The sequence below is a fragment of the Dermacentor albipictus genome, chromosome 2, assembly GCF_038994185.2.
Source record: "Dermacentor albipictus isolate Rhodes 1998 colony chromosome 2, USDA_Dalb.pri_finalv2, whole genome shotgun sequence".
In the NCBI taxonomy this organism is placed as follows: Eukaryota; Metazoa; Arthropoda; class Arachnida; order Ixodida; family Ixodidae; genus Dermacentor; species Dermacentor albipictus.
Genome location: NC_091822.1, coordinates 207,000,559 through 207,021,306, shown reverse-complemented (window position 1 = coordinate 207,021,306; position 20,748 = coordinate 207,000,559). Strand labels below are relative to the sequence as shown.

The 20,748-nt window shown below is 48.0% G+C and overlaps 3 protein-coding genes across 5 annotated transcripts in view; 2 read left to right on the top strand and 1 right to left on the bottom strand.

The window, feature by feature from the left end:
* Positions 1-13,950, top strand: part of Cdc42 (Cell division cycle 42) — a 54,499-nt gene extending 40,549 nt beyond the window's left edge. For all 3 annotated transcript variants that reach the window (XM_065433726.1, XM_065433727.1, XM_065433728.1), the window contains exon 6: positions 12,760-13,950. In XM_065433726.1, the coding sequence (XP_065289798.1) occupies positions 12,760-12,849 (90 nt within the window). In that variant the 3' untranslated portion in view covers positions 12,850-13,950. The remainder of the gene's footprint in view (positions 1-12,759) is intronic.
* The window catches only part of LOC139056414 (uncharacterized), a 128,004-nt gene that overhangs the window by 4,329 nt on the left and 102,927 nt on the right, over positions 1-20,748 (bottom strand). The window lies entirely within an intron of this gene.
* LOC135903406 (tigger transposable element-derived protein 4-like) lies at positions 15,526-19,661 on the top strand. The gene is made up of 2 exons (XM_065433729.2): positions 15,526-15,835; positions 17,544-19,661. Exons 1-2 carry the CDS (start codon positions 15,568-15,570, stop codon positions 18,011-18,013), a joined length of 738 nt encoding a protein of 245 aa, XP_065289801.1. The 5' UTR covers positions 15,526-15,567; the 3' UTR covers positions 18,014-19,661.

Genomic DNA, 20,748 nt, shown 5'->3' with positions numbered 1-20,748 from the left:
CGGTTGTCGGTTGCCGGGGCACTTCGGCGACAAAAACGCTGTAACAGTGCAGGATTTTATTTCCCTCGTGCACTTTCGGAAACTGGCCATGTCGCGGGTACCGGAAAAAAGAAAGACGATGCATTGTAGATCTGTGCCTACAACACTATTCTCAACGCGTTATATCGTAGATGACAAAAAGGCCACTGAAAACTGTGAATCGAATAGTCCAGGCTTACAAGAAGGATGGAAGAATTGTGGATGCACCCCGTAAAGCCCGGCAAACCGTGACCACTGAAGCTGAATACATGACCATTGTTACGGCGGCTGCTGCAAACCCGACCTTTATCGCTCGGGAAATTAAGAACAGCCTCTGGCTGGGTGACGTCTCTGACACGACTATCAAGCGTCGCCTCTACGCCCCAGCCTAATAAAGAGCGCGAAAAAATGAGTGTATTTTTACCGTCATCACTCATAAAAACATGCTAAGTGATTTATGTGGTCATAAGCTTGTTTCTGTTAATGTATATTGATTAAGCAGGCTGTTCACAAGCTGTAGACCGCACTAGCTGGAAAATGCTCCAGTAAGTGAAGTGCGCCCTCCTGCCACACCGCCTCGGTCGCTCAGTCACCTGGGTCTAGCGAAGTGTACTTTACTGCAAAGCCAGAGCGGCGCGCTCCAGCGCTGTAGCAGACGATGCGAAGCGCCTTCCCGAGGTCCGTGTGCACCTGCGCTGCTTCGCTTCGATGCGCCGCCGCGCCGGACGCACTGGCGCCCCGCGGAGCACGGCCACGGTGAGCCGTGTTCACCCTAAGAGTGGACGAGCCTGTACATGTGCATCATCGGGCGGCCGGTGTTATTGCTGCAGTGGCTTGAAGAACTTGTTGATTGTTGTTTGAACGGCTTTCCGGTTGCATGCGATCATGTTCGCTTCAATTTGAGCAAGGGTCATGTCAGCACTGTACACCGATGAGTCGACAGTGCTCGCGTCAACTCGGCGCTTGTAGGCGGCGCAGGCATTGGCAGGCAATGCCGAATTCCTTGCTCACGTCAGCTTGCGATCTGCTGCTCACGACTTGCTTAATAATGGCGGCTTTCTTCTCCATCGTTAACCGACGGTACTGCTTTCTGCGCTTGATGCCATTGGCGAGGACGACAAAGACTGAGTGGGGGCCATCGAAGGCAAGCAAAATCTTCAAGTTGCGAACAGTGGAGTTCGCCGACGAGTGTCGAAGCACCTAGGCCTAGTGTCGCAGCGCACACTTGACACAACAGCACAACCGCACACCACGCTAGCCAAAATGGGACCTGTGCAAACAAACGAAATGGCGCCGCTCAGGAAACTCTGCGGAGGCGGAAGTTCGGCGATGAACATAGCCAGCGTGGCCAGACCAAATCGGTGTGTGACGGCTAGATTCGGTTAGTTGTGGTTCAAAGCGGTGATATGCTTCGGCTGCAAGTCGATTTCCTTCACAAGGGCGCTGCGCGAGGAGCCAAAGGACCTTCTGTCGCGTCAAAAATCTGAAAAATTGGACGGCAGGGGATTCGAGCGTCCGAAACCTCAGGTGTCCTTATACATTGATTCTATGGGGCTCGTGGTGGTGCTGCGAAGACGTCCGAAATATCAGGCATATCTGAAAATTTGGGCATCCGAAAATTCAGTCGTTGACTGTATACGGAATAGCCCAAGCTTGCGTGCGGGCGTAACGGTATTTCTAGGTTTCAGCTGGACTGACAGCTGCACGCTTAAAGTTGAGTTTGGGGTTGCGCCTATGTGCCGACAACTACCTCGACACTTACCATGTTTTATGTGCATGTACTGGGACAGAGTAGCCCAAGCTCACATGCAAGCATAGAAGTCTGAACTGTATTAGCACAATGAAGCCTAAACTTACAGCGTTGTGGAGTCAAGGACGCACCTGTAATCTCGGAAATTAGTAATGGCTCACGTCAGGCTGCACTACTGGTGAACACAAGAGAATAGCTTACCATGAACGAGAGGAGGATGAAGCTTCAGCATGTGTGGGAGAAAGGGATAGTGTTTCCTAGGAGATAACGAACCATGGAATGATGGAGAACTTTGCCTGTGTAGCTTTATGGCAGCATGCGTCACCTTGCCGTGAAGCCACACTTGAATGTAAAATTCACTTGTAGTCCACTGTTTCTTTTTGTTTTGGTGCGGGTTATGTGCAGAATAATACACTAGTTGAACATTTTTGCGGCCATGTTTGTTACCGAAAAATTGATCGGCAATGATTTGGAACTTGTCACGCACGTGTTAATTCAATGCATGGGCACTGTGTCATGCAACTCTGCACGTGAGCCCCCATTCAGTGAGCCTTCTTTATTTAGATAGCTATTTTATTCAAACAAATTTCCGGGCTCCTTAGAGTTATCGAGATTGAATCCTAGTTACTAATAAATAGAGAGGGTGTTTGGCCACAAAAAAATGCTGTTTTAGGTGCCTGTGACATGCATTAAAGTTGTCATTTTAGGCATATGTTAGCACCAGATACTGTCTCTTAGGCATATACAGTCGCCGACCATTTATTCGGACCTCACGGGGACTGCGGAAATGTCCGAATAAACAGGTGTCCGAAAAAGCAGATCAAGAAAAAACAACAACAATGAAATTGTTTATTTCCACGCACTTATTCGGGCTCGGCAGTAGGCTTGAAGAAATCGTGAGTGTGCCATTGCACGCGGTTCCGTTTACGCGCAATCAGATAAGCCTGAATCTCGGAGAGGGTCGTACGGTCACTATAGGCGGCTGAAAGCACAGTCACTGCTTGTGCACGCTCCGCGTGCGACGGCAGCGTAGCACATGGTGGGTCATCTTCTGACTCGGAGTCATCGTCCGGCGGTGCAGCAGAAACCTTACGAATGATCTCGCCGTCATCGAGTCCTGCCCATGTCAGTACAGCAGTGTCAGCACCTGTGAAACTGTCAAATGAGACGGTGTCCAGAATCGCAATGCAACCACTGGGCAGGTATCGGCAGAATATTTTCCGTGTCAGTAGGGAGCACATCGGAAGGCGACAAATCTTAGGCCTCCCGGCACCCGCTTGCGGGCATTCCCCAGCGCAGTCTGCGCGGGCACTGTCAACGCCATTAGACACTTGACGCGATGTTTCCGTACGCCGCGTTGGATCAACGAAGCCTCGACACAGCACACAAACACCACCGTGCCGACACCAGTCGCACAAACGAAAAACGTGGCCTGCTCGCAGCGTTGTGCGCGAAAGAAACAAATCAGCTGCTGGATTGTCTTGACATGACTTGCTAAGCTGAAACCGGAACTGCTGTACGGCCACTCTATCAAACCAGGCAGAAACGATGATGATGAGTGGGGATTTCCAGTAGCGCCACTTCGTGGGGCAGCAAAGAGGCTCCGTTCAAAACAAGAATGGCGTTCAGCAAGTCGAACTAAGCGCCAATCAGAGTCGATGCATGATGCCCTCGATCGAGTTGGCTCAAGGAGCGTCCGAAAAATCGGACGAGAGGTTGCGAGCTGTCCGAACTTTTGGCAGTTGCTATGCATTATGGTCTATGGGGAGAATGGTGGTGCCGCGAAGCTGACCGAATAATCGGGCATGTCCGAATTTTTGGAATCCGGAAAATCGGTCGGCGACTGTATAGGCTCCAATAGTAACTTATGCTGTGCATCTGAGGACAAATTAGGTTTTCTAAGGAACAAGGCCCACAAACCTGTTTTGTGAAATTCATTTTATTTTCTTGACTAAATGCAATGAGGCAATTTGTGCAGGCATCAATATTTATCCAAAATTTAGCGCGACTAGATGCTGTGAAAAAAAAAAAGGTGTTGTGCCTTTTTTTCACTGAGTTTACAGAAAAGGAACGATCAACATCCACTGAAGCTAGGGGCACATATTTGTACTTCGGAACATTCAATGGATCAGCACCTCTTGGAATTCCAGAATGTTTGCGGGACAGAACCTTTGACAGTTGTTTCATTACTTGAAGCTTGGAATTATGCCAGAGACAAGTTGAAATTTCAAGCTAACTCTCTCAGGAACAGGTCAGCTCCATTCGGAATGGTGACAAAGCTTTCCTAAATCCTCAAAATAAGCCCCAAATTCCAGGTCAACTCTGACCTGGTATGTGGGACCTGGAACTTGACTGCCAGAGCATTTATGTTTCTTGACGTCAGCTAAAAATTGGCAATGAGTGCAGAAGTATCCTAAGTCACCTTCAAGTGTATTGTCAGGTAGGGCTGTTCGAGCTTATCCCACAGCGATTCTTGTCTGCTGGACAGCTATTAATAACCCTTACACCGCAAAGTGTTCGTGGTAATAGGCTGCCTTCAGCCAACTTCCCAGCATGTGATAGAAAACAAAATAAGGGTATAACAAAACACAAAAGAGAGCATTTTTGGGCTCTGATAAACTTAGGTGCCAAAATCAACATAGCTGAGTAAAAGTGTCATTAAAATGTTTCTAGACCTATAGTTTGTGCTTATATGTTGACTAGGAGCAATAAGGACGTAAGGAAAAAGGCATTTTGCCACAAAGTTCCATTCTCTACTATTAATGTATATTGTCACAGTCGGTAATGTGTGAAGAAGAGGACTATGATGGTGGCCTGAGACACGACGAGGAAGAGGGTAGTTTTTTTATCGCTGCTCTACGCTTGTTGGCCCAGCCATTAAAAGCCATCTGTAAATAGACGCACGCTTCTTCCTTTCCGTAACATCATTGGTGGAGGCGCGGGGTAATCCCTTGCGCAAGACGGAGCTCCGCAGCGGACGTAACCTGGCCACCATGTCATCCGAGGGAGAGAGTTCAACCACGGCCCCGTCGTCGCCACCGACGGTCATCCTGGCCCAGCCTCGCGACCCTGGCATGTTTTCCGGGATCGACAACGTTGACATTGATGACTGGTTGCAGAATTACGAACGGATCAGCACACACAACAGGTGGGACAACACGCTTATGCTGGCCAATATAATATTCTACCTCAAGAAAACGGCATGGGACTGGTTCGAAACGCACGAAGAAGAGATTACGAGTTGGGACCAGTGCAAGCAGAAGCTTAGAGATTTGTTCGGCAAGCCCGTTGGCCGCCAACGTGCTGCGAAGGACCTTGGGACCCATGTACAGACGTCCACTGAATCTTACGTGGCGTATATCCAGGACGTCCTCGCTCTTTGCCGCAAAGTAGATAACAATATGGCAGAGGCAGACAAGGTCAGCCACACCTTAAAAAGCATCGCGGACGACGCGTTTAACCTGCTTGTTTATAAGAACGTAACAACGGTCAATGAGATCATTAATGAATGTCGCCACTTTGAAGACGCGAAGAGTCTCCGCATAGTTCAACAGTTTACACGGCTACCCAATACCGCAGCTTCATCGGCGTGCGAAGACATTTGTCCACTGCGTGAGCCCACCTCCTCCGAGAACGTCGTACGTATCGTTCGGCGAGAGATCGAAGCAGCGTCTCCTGCCACGCCTGTGACGCAGTGCTTTGATGATTCCAGGCCGCTTGTGTCACTCATTCAGTCGGTCATTCGCCAAGAACTTGCCAATGTAGGTCTTTCGTCCATCTGCTCCGCCAGCCGTCCTGACTTTGCTTCGTCTGCTGCCTCTGCCCCTGTTCGCCGGAGCGAATACGGTCCATATCCGGGCTATCGCAACCCAGCCGAATGGCGCACCCATGATAATAGACCCATCTGCTTTTACTGTGGACGTGTGGGCCACATCTCTCGCCACTGTCGAAGCTCCTGGCCAGCCCACTCTCGACCAAGCTTTCCTGCCTACCGCCACTCCCCACTGAATCCCCGCCCGCCATCCCTCTCCACCGAGGTTGAAGACGCACCTAACAACGCTCAAGCCACTGCGATCAGCCGATCACCATCACCTCATAGTCACCGCTCCAGATCGCCCCAGCTGCGTCGCTCTCCATCCCCAGCTTACCGTCGCCGCTCTCTGACGGGAAACTAACTGGGGCAGCTCCTGGAGGTGACGCTGCTCTAGAACACCGGCCTGAAATTCCTCTGCTGACCCTGCCTACTAATCGGAACCTTCTGGACGTGGATGTGGATGGTTTGCCCGTTACAGCACTCATCGACACTGGAGCCCAAATTTCCATTATGAGTGCGGAGCTTCGAACGCGCTTGAAGAAAGTACTGACTCCTGCTCCAACTCGACTGCTCCAGGTCGCCGACGGTGGAACTCTGGTTGTGCTTGGAATGTGTACTGCTCGTGTCAGTGTCACCGGTCACCACACGTCCGTTTTGTTTAGTGTGCTCGAACGTTGCCCTCGCAATGTGATCCTCGGACTCGACTTTCTGGCCGCCCATTCTGCTCTGATTGACTGTTCCGCCGGCGTTGTACAACTTGACCTACCCCTACCTGTTCCCGTTGACCTTCCTGCTTAAGCTCCAACTCAGCTTTGTTCCGCGGATTTTATACGCCTGCCATCTCTTGCAGCAACCTGCGTCCCTGTCTTAGCCTGCCCACCTGTACCTGACGGAGACTACGTCCTTACTCCCGCGACTTCAGTCTTGCTTTCTCACAATGTCTCCTTCCCACACACCATCGTTTCTGTTGCGGACAATCAGACATGTCTTCCCATCCTAAATTTCGCACAGTGCCGACAAGTAGTTCCTCGAGGCATGTCTCTTGCCACGTTGTCACTGACGCACGAGTGCCACATTTCTGCCCTATCTGTTGCGCCGTCTTCGACCAATGCTCATTCTCCGCTGTCTACATCAGCCCCGACCGACGACTTTACAAAGATGATTGTACCGGACCTCTCGACCCAACAAGCCGCAGAGCTCCGTTGCCTCCTCGAGTCCTACTCTGACATTTTCGACCTGAACGATTGCCCTTTGTGTCAAACTACGGTCGTGAAGCATCGTATAAATACCGGCGATGCAGCACCTGTTCGCCGACGCCCATACCGGGTGTCGCCTTCTGAGCGACATGTTATCCAGAGCGAGGTTGACAAGATGCTTGCCACAGGGATTATTGAACACTCTTCCAGCCTGTGGGCGTCCCCTGTTGTTCTCGTCAAAAAGAAGGATAACAGCTGGTGATTCTGCGTTGACTATCGTCGTTTAAACACGATCACCAAGAAAGATGTATATCCACTTCCCTGCATTGACGATGCTCTGGATTGTTTCCACGGTGCCACTTATTTTTCATCTATAGACCTTCGCTCTGGATATTGCCAAATTGCCGTGGATGAAATGGACCGGGAAAAGACTGCATTCGTCACACCAGACGACCTATATCAGTTCCGGGTGATGTCTTTTGGCTTGTGCAATGCCCCGGCGACCTTTGAACGGATGATGGACATGCTCTTGCGTGGTTTGAAATGGTCCATCTGTTTGTGCTGCTTGGATGACGTCATCGTATTCTCTTCAACTTTTGCGATTCATCTTGAAAGACTTTCATCTGTTCTTTCTGTTTTTCACACCGCTGGCCTTCAGCTCAACTCGTCCAAGTGCCACTTCGGTCACCGCCAAATAACCATGCTGAGACACCTCGTCGATTCGTCAGGCATTCGCCCGACCCCGCTAAAGTTCATGCTGTGCAAAATTTCCCCGTACCAACTTGTGCCAAAGATGTTCGCAGCTTTATTGGCCTTTGCTCGTACTTCCGCAGGTTTGTGGAAAATTTCGCCCATGTTGCCCGTCCCCTGACTGACCTCCTAAAGAAAGATGTTCTTTTCTGCTGGGGCTCTGAACAAGCGTCTGCTTTCTCGCAGCTCATCACGCTGCTCACCACACCTCCTGTTCTCGCCCATTTTGAGGCGTCCACTCCGACAGAAATCCGCACTGACGCTAGTGGCTACGGGATCGGCGCAGTTTTAGCTCAACGCCAGTGTGGGCACGACTGCGTCATCACCTACGCCAGCCGCCTCCTCTCTCCCGCAGAGCGCAATTACTCGATTACTGAGCGCGAGTGTCTCGCCCTCATTTGGGCGGTGGGCAAGTTCAGACCCTATATATATGGTCGGCCATTTACAGTTACAACCGACCACCATGCCCTTTGTTGGTTTTCCTCCCTTAAGGATCCCACTGGACGCCTTGGTCGCTGGGCCCTACAGCTGCAGGAATACACATACACTGTGGTCTACAAGTCGGGTTGTCTACATCAGGACGCCGACTGCCTGTCTCGTCATCCCATCGATGTACCGGACGGCTTAGTGGATGTCGCACCAATCTGCGTTCTTTCGCTCTCTGCCTTGCAAGACATTGGCTCTGAACAACGACACGATGAGTTGTTACACCCCATTATCGAATGCCTCCTCTCTGATCCGTCTGACCCATCCCTTCACATGTTCGTACTACGAAATGGCATCCTGTATCGCTGCAACATGCACCCCGACGGGCCCGAGCTCTTAACCGTCATTCCGTCTCATCTGCGACAGACTGTGCTGCAGCAACTGCTCGACGTTCCCACTGCTGGACACCTTGGCGTTTCGTGGACCTATGACTGAATTCAGCAACGGTTTTTCTGGCCCCGTCTCAACCGCTCCGTTCGGCGCTATGTTGCCGCTTGTGAGTCGTGTCAACGCGGGAAAAGACCAGCTGTGCCTCGTGCCGGACTGCTGCAGCCATTGGATATACCGGCCGACCCTTTTTTTCGCGTTGGCGTTGATCTTCTCTGACCATTCCCTATATCAAATGGCGGAAATAGGTGGATTGCTGTCGCTACGGACTATACAACTCGCTATGCCATTACTAGAGCCCTACCGAGCAGCTGCGCTACAGACGTCGTTGATTTCTTGCTTCACGATGTTATCTTGCACCACGGTGCACCTTGTCAACTTCTTACCGATCGCGGCAGATACTTTCTTTCCTACTTCTACCTACTGCTTCTACCTACTTCGATCATGTGCTACTGAACACATACTTACTACCGCTTACCATCCTCAAACTAATGGTCTTACTGAACGCCTGAACCGCACATTAACTGACATGCTAGCAATGTATGTTTCCTCCGATCATCGCGACTGGGACATTGCTCTACCATTTGTCATGTTAGCCTACAATTCCTTGCGCCACGACACAGCAGGCTATTCCCCCTTCTATCTCCTCTTCGGCCGTGAGCCAACTTTGCTTTTCGAGACACTCCTCTCGGCCTCGCTCGACTCGCCGACAGAGTACACTCGGGATGTCATAACCACAGCGACCCAAGCACGCCAGATTACCCGCATTCGCCTTTCTGCTTCACAGACACGGCAGAAGTGCCGTTACGACCAGCGCCATCACGACGTGCATTACGAACCAGGTGCTCTTGTGCTAGTCTGGTATCCAACTCGGCATGTTGGTCTTTTGGAGAAATTCCTCTCGCGATACTATGGCCCTTACCGCATCCTTCGCCAGGTGACCCCTGTCACATATGAAGTGTCTCCGCTGGATGCTGCGGTGCCTTCACCTCTCTCTGACATCATCCACGTCAGCCGTCTCAAACCTTACCTTTCTCGGACAGATGAGCCTCACCAACAAGGTGCTTTTTCCGACGGAGGTGATGTCACAGTCGGTAATGTGTGAAGAAGAGGACTATGATGGTGGCCTGAGAGACGACGAGGAAGAGAGTAGTTGTTTTATCGCTGCTCTACGCTTGTTGGCCCAGCCATTAAAAGGCATCTGTAAATAGAGGCATGCTTCTTCCTTTCCGTAACATCATTATTAAATGCAAAATAAAACAAAGAGAAATGTTGGATAGTTAACACTTCAAAGCTCCTTTGTACAAGTTGCAAATAGTTTATGTAATGTTAACTAATAGTGCCTAAAGGCATACCCTGAAGAAAAGCCTTGTTTCAGGTAGTCTAGATATATAGCAGCATTCATGCAAAATTTCATGTTTGAAATATGAGTGAATGCATTGCCACAAGATATTAAAAAGAGACGTTTTTGATACTGAATCCGAAAAAGAAATGCATGACTGGGGAGTATTAAACATAAATTAAGCTCCTTTTTTTTCCTCTATCTTTTTGTGCGTTCGTATGATCCATTGCACCATTTTCTACAGTACATTCAGCAATTTTGTATAATGCATTTATGAAAATAATGTGAATGGACGACGCAGCCTCCTGCGATCACTATGCGTCACCAAGATAGAGAAATGCGCTGCTTGCTGCTGTCAAAGTGTGCGCAAAATGCAGGCGAGTGATTGCGGCACTCATGCAACTGGCACATCACAGCATACAACGTGCGCTAACGATCGTGCCTGCAATGTATTACACAGCTGCGCGTCATGAAAAGTGCTGAAATTTTAAACCAAATGCCCTGCACTCTTCTTGTGGGCACCGCGCTCCCAACCGAAGAGTCGCCATGAATCGCGCAAGTGCCCCTACATAGTTCGTTATGCTGTGACATCACGTACAGGGGCACACGACTTTGAGAATTATTCAAGGCAACAGCAGTTATTTGTTTGATCTGTTGTCTCAACAGACAAATTAAAGTTTAGAGAAATAATCAAATCTAAACCGAATGTCTACGTGTCTTTTACTTCATGCCGTAGCAATTCCAGCATACTTTTGTTTCTTCTGCATATTCTCATGTTGTGCAGTCGCGCACAGGGTGTGAAACAATGCCATTTTCTACTGTGTTCAAGTGCACCGTCATGCTCTTTGATTCGCTTGCGTCTGCCTCAGTGTTCGTGTAGCACTGACTTGTATCACTTGTCAGGTGTTCATGCGCATATAGCGAAAAATTGTGCTGCGTGAAATGAGACAAAAGCAACTGCCCACGCGTGAGACTGCCAGCAGAAGTGCACCTCTGAACAAAAAGAGAGAGAGAGAGAGAGAGAGAGAGAAAAGAGGCGTAGCCCATGATGTATGTGTCACGTGATCCTCCAGCTCCAGTAGGGAAGAACACTGGGAAGGTATTTCACTCGTGGAGGCTAGATGGGGGCAAGTAGACACCATGTGTATGTTGGCAGTGATGCTTGCCTTCTGAAATCATGGGTTCACGACACTGAAATATTTCTGTCTCGGCTATGGATGAACCACTTTAAAAAATTCTTCTGGTAGAACGCCCCCTAGAGAGCACATAACTTCCGGCGTATAATCGAAATTCGCTATGTGGCCTGGTGAAGGGCTGTTCAAAAATAACCACCGACGTTCGCAAAATTCATTATTCTGAGAATTCTTTGTCTCTGATTGCATCAGTTCGCACAAAAAAAGGAGATGGGCTGCTATTTGTGGCATCCTGACTGCGAAGCGTGTGATGCTGTTGAGCAGTCTTGCATGCACTGCAGTGGCAGCCAAACGTGGGTTTGAGGTGAACTTGCCTCGCATCGCAGTTCTCGTTGATGCTACAAGTTTAACAGTGGTGGTAACTTGTCATGAAAGATGAGATTAAAACATCAGTTTATTCTACCCACCATTGTGTTGTGTAAAGGACGCATGAGCCCATGCTTGTCATTAGCGGCGGCGATGCGCTAGGGCGAGGTGGCCGGCATAGTGGAAAGCGGGCCGCATTGGTAGAAATGTTGGTTCAACCAATTTTTTTCACTAAGAGGAAAATCTTGCTATTGTGTAGGGCACCTTATAGCAGCCAGCGTCCAGAAAACGGTGCAAAGCAAGGTGTCATGCCTCTATAGCATTGCTGTTACATATTTTTAATTAGGTATTTTTGTTTTCGTTTACAATATTTCCTGTGGGTTCTAATAACCAAACACAACACTGCAGTATATGAGAAGTTGAGCCATTTCAAGACATCCCGCAGCCCCAATTTTGGATAGAACAGACTTATTTTATAACAGTGGGGGCCACTTAGTGTCTATGCGATACTGAAAGGTAATTTTTGTACTAATTATAAAGCAGCTTGCATTGCAGGCATCAAAAAGTATTGGCAGTATCTTATTTTTCAGAAATCATGTAGAATGAATACTTTCTCTGGGATTCAAGGAAGCTTACCTTTTCTTTGCTAATCTCTCTTCTATTGCAAGCCTCTGTTATCTCATGTATTTTTTCTAGTTAACCTTTTCCTAATACATATAGATTACTGTAATCCCATGGTGAGTAGCATGCACCATCGCCCCAATTTATTGGACCATAAGCAATATGTATTGCACTGGGGAATGAATTACAGGATGATGTGCTCACACGCACATGAATATACAGTCCTGTCAAATACATTAATGATTTCTGATAGCTGCAGTGTTGGAGCTATGTAAATGAGGTTGCCCATTTTTCACAAATCCTTGTAGAAAGCTGTGATTACACAGTATGGACCTTTCTGTGTAGAGCGCCCGAGCAGCCAGCTCTGGTGTATTCGGCCGATGCCTGGCAGCCGCTGCTGCAGTTACGACAGCAGGACCAGCTGCATTTGAGGCCACACATGTGTGCAAGGCTACGCATGTTAATTTTTTGGAAGTGCCGATTTCTGATCGGCACCTTAGTTTTGCAAAAGGGGTATTGCATGCTCTACATGACAGGGAATTTGCCTGGACACGCTACAGCATTGGTGTATTTTTTTTTGTTGTTGTTGCTGTAGAAAACAGTACTAAACTCAGAAGCACGAGAGCATGAAAGCATGTGACTCGAGTGCTTTCGAAATCACCTTTGTCAAGCTTTGAAGAGTGGTTGGCTGCTGAGGGGACCATATTACATCGTGTCCGGCTTGGTTTCCCAATTTGCTTACCAAAGGCTTGAAATGAGTGTATAACTTGAGCCTGTTGTCTTTCCTATCCTTGAGTCCTAGAAAAGTGCAGTTGGCTCAGCATGCAGTTTGATAACATCCAGGGTTTAGTGCTGCTGCCCATGCCTGATGCTGCAGATCATGTTTTCTTCTGCAGAAAGGACTGAAGAATGTCTTCGACGAAGCAATCCTGGCAGCCCTAGAGCCTCCAGAGCCTAAGCCCAAGCGAAGGTGCACCCTCCTATAGATGGACCACAAGAGGAGAGCGAGAGAAAAGTTAGCCGGAGAAGAGGGGAGCCACACACATTCGTCCGAGGAGGGGAGGGCCAGCATCCGGGAGAGTGAGACTACCCTTCCTGCCCTTGGTGTTTCGCTCAAAGTGGAAGTCTGGGAAGCGGCCCATGCGCCGTCTGCGGAGTCCATTGGAGTAACAGGGGAACAGAGAAGTGGGTTGGGGATTAGCCGAGCGGCAAAAGCACTTGTTGCCTGCCAGAGTAGGTGCCTAGCGTTTTGAAGCTGTGTGGCTTACCACAGCATTCACACACACACACACACCCTGGCCCCCACTTTTTTTTTTTCTTTCTGGTGCTTGTTTTAGGCTGTCTTGATGATAACCTTAGGCAGCACATGCTTCTCCAGGTGAGAAGTCTGTGGCAGCTGCCGCTGCCAAAGCATTGTTGTGTTATCCAAGTACTGCAGTATTCAGCTGGATGTGCGTCGTTGCTAGGCTTCTTTTTGTTGAGAATTTGTCCACGACCTCCCATACCCTTTTTTTTTTTTCTGGGAATATGTAAATTTAGTTCTTTCATTTATTGCAATGCAGTGTCAAATGTAGAGCCAAGGCAGTGAACTGCCAAGCAACGACAGCGTGTCTTTTTTCACATTGTGGGGTTGGGATCCCCAGTGCCCCTTCCCACTTGTGGAAGGCCTAGTTACAGGAACATTTTATATAAAAAGTGTGCTTGACAAATGTCCCTGTGCTTTTTGCAGGTTCTTTGCTACTGCATTTTCCTTGGCAACATCCACTTTGCCTAGGAAGTTGTTTTGCATGTTGAGTACAGTGCATGTGCAGCCTGTGTTGTATGGACAGTAAATGTTTCTTGGGGGGATGCATTGCTATTTATTCACTGTTGTGTGCAAATTGAAATTTGCATTTTTCATTTAGTTGCCCCCAGTGGAATTTTTTCTCCTACTGTGAAAAGAGGAAAAATACTTAAGTGAGCTTCCTAACAATGATGATGCACTTCCTAACAGATTAACATTCAGTGATCCTCTGTGGTAACAATCTAAAGCCTGTGTTTTGGTAAACTGTAAAAAATTTTTTTTAATAAATAATTTTCAGCCATGATTTTTGTAGTAGTGCTCTTATGATAGGACTTCAGTTGTAGCAAGTGCTCTACTTGTATTTTCTGCCAGAATCATCTGGAATGGTCAGAGACTGCTTGTCCAACACATGCACAAGAAAGTTGCAGTTTCGCCTGAAAGGTGAAGAATTGATGGCGATGGCAAAGTTGGCAGCGCTAAATGCACCAGTTACCGAAGATTACTTGTGCTGCTGAGCCCATGGTGCTCTCTTTGTGTAGTATTTGACTGTGCTCGCATGCTACTTTTGTTAGCAGGAGATATTGAGACTAATCCAGGACCTTAGCAACAATCCAGCTGTACTTCCTGCTGACATGATGTTCTGAAGGCATCGCAAATCAGTCGGCCATGCTTGAGCAGTTAAATTCAGTTAGGTCAACCCTTGCTGATCGTTAAAAAGCTTTCAGCAACCTTGGCACACGGTTGACCAAAATTGAATCCTACTTATTGTCACTTTCAAATGAAAAGTCACAAATAAATAACATGGAAGGTGTTGCTAATAGCAGTGCTGCTCAAGTAACTGGGCTGACCGTTTACATTAATGAGATGGAAAACAGATAACGAAGATGTAACCTGGTTTTTTACAGGCTCAGTGGTGCATGAAATGAGTCGTGTGTTTCTGAGGAATTGATAATTGAGCACTGCCACAAAAGCTTGGGCATAACTATTCAATGTTGTGATGTAGAAAGTGCCCACAGACTTGGAACTTATCGGCAGAGGAAATGGAGGCCAATACAGTAGACTACTGTTAAGACCAACTCGCTTAAGATGAACCCTCGGTTAAGATGAACAGTGAAAGGCGTTTGTTTGGTTTCCCATAGAGTCAACGCAAAAAAAATCCGCTTAATATGAACAGTGCATACGCGCTAATCGGTTAAGAGAACTTTCACGGCCGGCCACGCCTTACCCACGTAGCTTTATTCGACCATCCGAGCCGCACTTTAGGGGAAAGAAAGAAAGAAAAAAAAGGAAGCTTTTCTTCGCCGTCGACCATCTGTGTGACGTGGGGAGACGAGGTGTTTCTGTGAAGATTCTGCTGCTCCTCCTCTCCCACCCTACCTCACTCACTCCCGGCCTGGCTACCAGAATTAGCCGCGCCCTCAAGTTCATGCTCTCCTTTGCCGGACCCTCTACCCTGCACAGCGCTGATGCGATGTGTGCTTCATACGAGGCATTTGCAGCGCTGTGCTGCTCTCCTTCCCCCCCACCCCAGCACCTCCCACAATGATCTCTCCTCTTTGTCGCCGCAGCAGGTTCGCGTTGCGCTCGCTGGCTTTCTCCGAACTTGCAGACTGCAGGGAGGAAACGGGACATAGAGGGAGAGAAAAACCAAGTGCGGCCTGGCCAGCAAAACTCGAAAAAAAAAAAAATGGGCGAACAGAAAAAGGGAGAAAAAAAAGCAGCCAATGCTGTTTCCCAACGGCAATCACATGATAGTGCCATTATGCCAGTGCTACCAACCTCTGCGCGTTTGCTGACCGCCAACTACGCAGTAGGCATATCCCTTCATGGCGTGCGCGCCGTGGCGCGCTAGTCCGTCTGCCGTCACATTGTGGTGTGTGTTCTTTGTTTTAGTGTGCGCCCTGTTTGTTGTGTTGCTAGTATGGCAAGTCGGCCAATAGCTCGGAAAAAGCCGCTTGAACTTCTTGAGAAGATCGAAGTTTTGAACGAAGTATGCACCAGCTGGCTTTCAAAGACTGAAATTGCGCGCAAGTTCGGCATCGCGAAAAGTACCGTGAGTGGTATTGTGAGAGACGAAGCGCAGATTACCACTGCTCTGCAAGATGGTGAGTTTGTGCCGAAGCGTAAAAGGATGCGCACAGCTATGCATAAAGACTTAGAAGACATCCTTCTTGCTTGGGTTAAGCAGGGTGTCTACCAACCGGGAAAACCTGGAATTCTCAGGGATTTTGAGTAGTCTGGAAAAAGTCAGGGAAAACTCAGGGAATTTGGGCATCTATCAGGGAAAATTAGCGGCAATTTTATGAAAGGGTCGAAAGTCGCGGTAATGCTGGCTCGAGTAGCAGACAGGAAAAGTAATGACTCGTCTTTGACGCCCTGTCGTTGGCAGGAGGAGGTGCCAGTGTACAGTCAATGAGCGACTTTCCGGATTCCCGATCATTTGGACGGCTTCGCGGCACCACCTCGTACCCCATAGTGTCAACGTATCAGAACGTGTGAAATTTCCGACGCAAGAACTCCTTGCCGTCCGATTTTCCGGACGTTTTGCCGCGACCGCAGGTCCGAAACGGCATTAATCAAAGGCACCACCGCTGCCGTTTTGATTACTTCGCCGCCTCGAACCGGCACTCTCGCACGCAGATCCGCTGGCACCCGTTGCCACCACTGCGGCAACGCTAGGCCTAGCTGTTTCGACGTTCGCTATGAAGCTTCTTGCCATTGGGTGCCGAACTTTTTATTGAAAGACTTCGCTGCTGTCAGCAATGGCACGGACTCCACCTTTGTGGTACTCGCGATTGGCTTAGAAACTTGGAAAACACGGTGCGTTGCATAATGCCGGTTCGTGAAAGTCAGCTTCGCCTCTGCACAGAAATGTTACTCGGTAAAGCTTACAAAAAAGTATTGCAGTGAAGCACAACAAGCGTGGGAAGGGGCTATTGCCACGGAATACAGTATGTATATCTGAATTATGCACGCGGGCACCCGGCATTTCCTGTCACAGCACGAGCACAGGTATGCCTTATATGTGTATCGACAGGCCTTCAGAGCGTTTTCGAACGTGCCTGTGGCGGTTTGAGCCCCCAAGGGCAGTAAATGATACGCATTTATTTTTTTCCAACTGGCCGATTTTTCGGACGTTTTCGCGGCCCCTAGGGAGCTCGAAAAATTGGTCGTGGACTGTGCAACTGATCAAGATGCTTCAAATGGTCCTTGGTGTGAACGAGTGGTGGAAGGCGGACAAGAACAGAAGTGACCTACGCATTGAGGAATAAACGAGAAAGTAAGCTTGTTGCCGCCGTATTGAAAGAGCTTGAGCTCAAAAAGTAAAGTTTTGGCTGATGCCGAGATGCAGGTGTCCCTCATCCAAACCAAAATACACTCTTTGAAGCAGTGCAACACAACACTCGGGCGTCGTGTGCGGGCTGAGAGTATGTCAGGACTGTTGAGGTTGACTTACGAGCTGTTGAGAGAGAATCTCAATTGTGACAGAGTTCAGGCCTCATCCCACTGAGGTTGCTATCAGTTGATAGAAATAGCTCATATTAGAAAATATTTGCCTTTGTATGCATCTCCTTTTTATTCGTATTTGATAATGTCCGACCCTATTTGCAATTGCTTTCGAAGACACTTTATTTGCTGTGCATTTTACTAACCCCTGCCTTCTATTCTCTTTTTGAATAACATAAACACTGCTCCTTAGTATTCAAATTGGATTAAATAGCTTTTTTTTCATGTGCTTACTAGAGAGTGACAGCATCAGGCGATATGGTTTCAGCCCGTGTTGATATAAAACATGGTTCTGCATCACTCAGGGAAATTTGCAATGGCACTCAGGGAAAACCTGGAAAACTCAGGGAATTTGGAAATGTCAACTTGGTAGACACCCTGTTAAGAAAGCGCGCGGTGCGAATTTGCCAGTGAATGGAGTCGTATTGAAAGCGAAATCAGAAGAAATTGCACTGCGGCTCAATGTGGAGTTTGCATGCAGTGATGGGTGGCTCGACCGTTTCCGCGAAAGGCATGGACTGGCCTTTTGTTGCATTGTCGGTGAGGCCGCTGCAGTGGACGAAACGGCCTGCAGCGATTGGAGGCAGAACAAACTGAATGACCTCATGGAAGAATGTGACCCTCAAGATATATACAACGTTGACGAAACTGCCCTTTTCTACCAGCTGCTTCCAAACAAAAAGCTCGCATTTGCTGGTGATAACTGCGTGGCGGGCAAGCATAGCAAACTTCGGGTAACGGTCCTCGTGGGCGCAAATATGACTGGGATGGACAAACTAAGGTTGCTGGTGATTGGGAAGTCTAAAGCACCACGCTGCTTTAAAAGCATAAAAACGCTGCCGGACTTTGTACATGGCTAATTCGAAAGCGTGGATGACGCAAGCGCTTTTCGAGCAGTGGCTTCAGAAGATGGATCATCGCTTCCAGAGAGAGAAAAGTTCTCTTTGTTGTCGATAACTGTACCGGACACAGTCATGTCGCCGGACTTTCTGCCATCCATCTGGAGTTTCTACCAGCACATACAACTGCGAAGCTACAGCCCATGGACCAGAGGGTAATCAGCAGCTTGAAGAGGCACTATCGTCGCTCTGTTACAGAGGATGCTAATTCTCATGGAGAGCGGTAAGGAGTACACAGTGAACCTGTTAAGTGCTGTCCACTTACAAGTGCCTGGGGGCAGGTTACTGAAGTGACCATTGCCAATGCCTTCCACCATGCAGGGTTTATGGTGCCTAGCAACAGCTCAGTGCAGAATGACTGCGATACTACAAGTGAGGACTCTACTGTGAACTTGAAGGAGAGCAGCATTGTTTCTACGCAGAGCAGTAAGGTTGTCTCCATTGACATGAGTGCGTATGTCAGCATTGATGAAGGCGTGCAAACATGCAGGACTGACACAGTGAAAGCATTAATTGAGGAGGTGCTCGACCTGCCATCAGAAGCTGCTGCTGATGACGGCATCGATGTTGTGCCTGAATCTGAACAAGTGACCTGCAATGCAGCTGACGCCTTGATACTTTAGTGCAGTTTTTCGAACAATGTGAGGGCACTGAGGAATATCTTTGAAAATTAAGTGAGATGTCTGTATTTGTAGCAGCCAGGCAATTTTCTCGACAGGCACAAAAAAAGGAAAAAAAATGCTGGGTAACAGTCAACAGTGCCTAAGCCTCATTTCCTCGTCATCCAATAACATTCTATTACTAACGAAAACAGTTTAAATTCCACAACACCTGATTGCAAAATCCTTCCTGGTCTGCCAGAGTTTGACATTTTTCGCTACCCATCGCCAACATAAGTGCACTTCTGTAAATGTAAGGATGCCTTTAGAAATGATTCGGATGTGCTTCCATGCCACTTCACCGTGCACGCTCATCGGCTGTTGTTATTGTCCACCCAGCACTGATAGCTCCTTTCTTTTTTTTTTCACGATGCATTGTTAGAACTAACAACGGCTTATACTAACACCCTCATCTTGTTACTCGTGAGCTTCAACTTTTCAACTATAGTTTAGAATAATGTTGCATCATGTCAAACACAAAGAAACGTGGCTAGCGAATTTATAAACGCTTGCCCTTCGGTCTCTCCCAGCTGGTCATTAAACCTACACGAATAACTAAACACTTGTCAAATATCCTAGACCTCTACTTGACAACACCCCGATAAGATGCCTCATCTTATGTACGTCAGTGGCCTTAGCAGTCACACCATCATCCATGCCACGTTTCCTTGCAATATATACTTAAAAGTGAAATATCAAAAAGTACTAATGCTATATGATAAAGCCGATTACTCGAGTATTAATCGTGAACTTTGTCTTTCACGAGGAATTTGCCCTTGCGTATCAGCAACAGTCGACCGAGAGTAACTGGGCACTTTCTAAAACAGAAATGCTGCGTTTAATATGTCTTTACATTCTATCACAATAAATGAGAGCGCATTTCCCCTTCTACAACACTACTTTAGAGCACTTGAACAATAAAGAAAAATGATTACTTTGTGCAAGCAATTCTTCAGGTTCTCTTTCTGCCTGGGAAAATATAACGATGCCACTATACAGTACAACTCTTAAAAAGCACACGCAATATGTGATTTCTACTACCATCCGAAACATCTAACCCGTGGAGTTCTTGGAAAATTATTTTATAAAACCTGAAAATAATAGCTCTATTTCTGTATGTGATAACTGGCTCGCCCATTTCTGACTCGGATGTTCCCGATGCGTTGAACCTTGCATTTTGTTGAATGTTGCAAAATAATCTGGCAGTGAACTTCCAGATTTACCATTTTTCGATTTTCCTCAATGGAAGGTATTGATTTTAGGCCAGAAGGCATCGTTAAGGTTATAGATGGCCTGAAGTACTCGTCATCCTGTAGGATAGACTGCATCAATGCCAAAGTGTTAAAAAAATATGAAGTGTGTGTGTAGGTCGATCCTCTATCATTTTTCAGCAATCACTTGACACAGGCACTGTTCCAAGATACTGGAAAATAGGGAAGGTCATTCCAGTCTTCAAGAAAGGTGATCGGTCTTCCCCAGGTAACTACCGTCTCGTTGCACTCACTAGCGTGTGCTCCAAAATCGGAACATATTGCAACGGGGATGCTGCGAGTATGTAAATACTATATTTACAATATATATATGTATGTACAGGATGAGTCGGAATGGTTAAGGTGGCTGACTAACAACGGGCAGCAGCCAGCGTCTCCGATCTTCCTCTCGTCCGTAACGGGACCCCCGGGTGGCGAGGAGCCGTCTCGGCGCATGGCAGGCGAAAAATTGCGAACGAAGTACGGCTTCAGCCGCACGAAACGTGCACGACGTCGACAGGCGTCTGATTTGATGCATCAAAGTGTAGCGGCGAAATCTCGTAATTGACGTCGTTAACTTGGCGTAGGACTTCATAAGGCCCTGTAGCGAGAGAGAAGCTTCTGGGAGAGGCCAACCCGACGATATGGACGTTAAAGGGGCTTTAATGGACGTCAGACCACAGAACACCTATGGTCAGACTCTGGAGTTTTGCGAGACGCGTAGCTCCACCTGCCGATGCGAAGAGCCCGTAATTGAGTGGTGCGAAGCTCGACTCGCTTGCTAAGT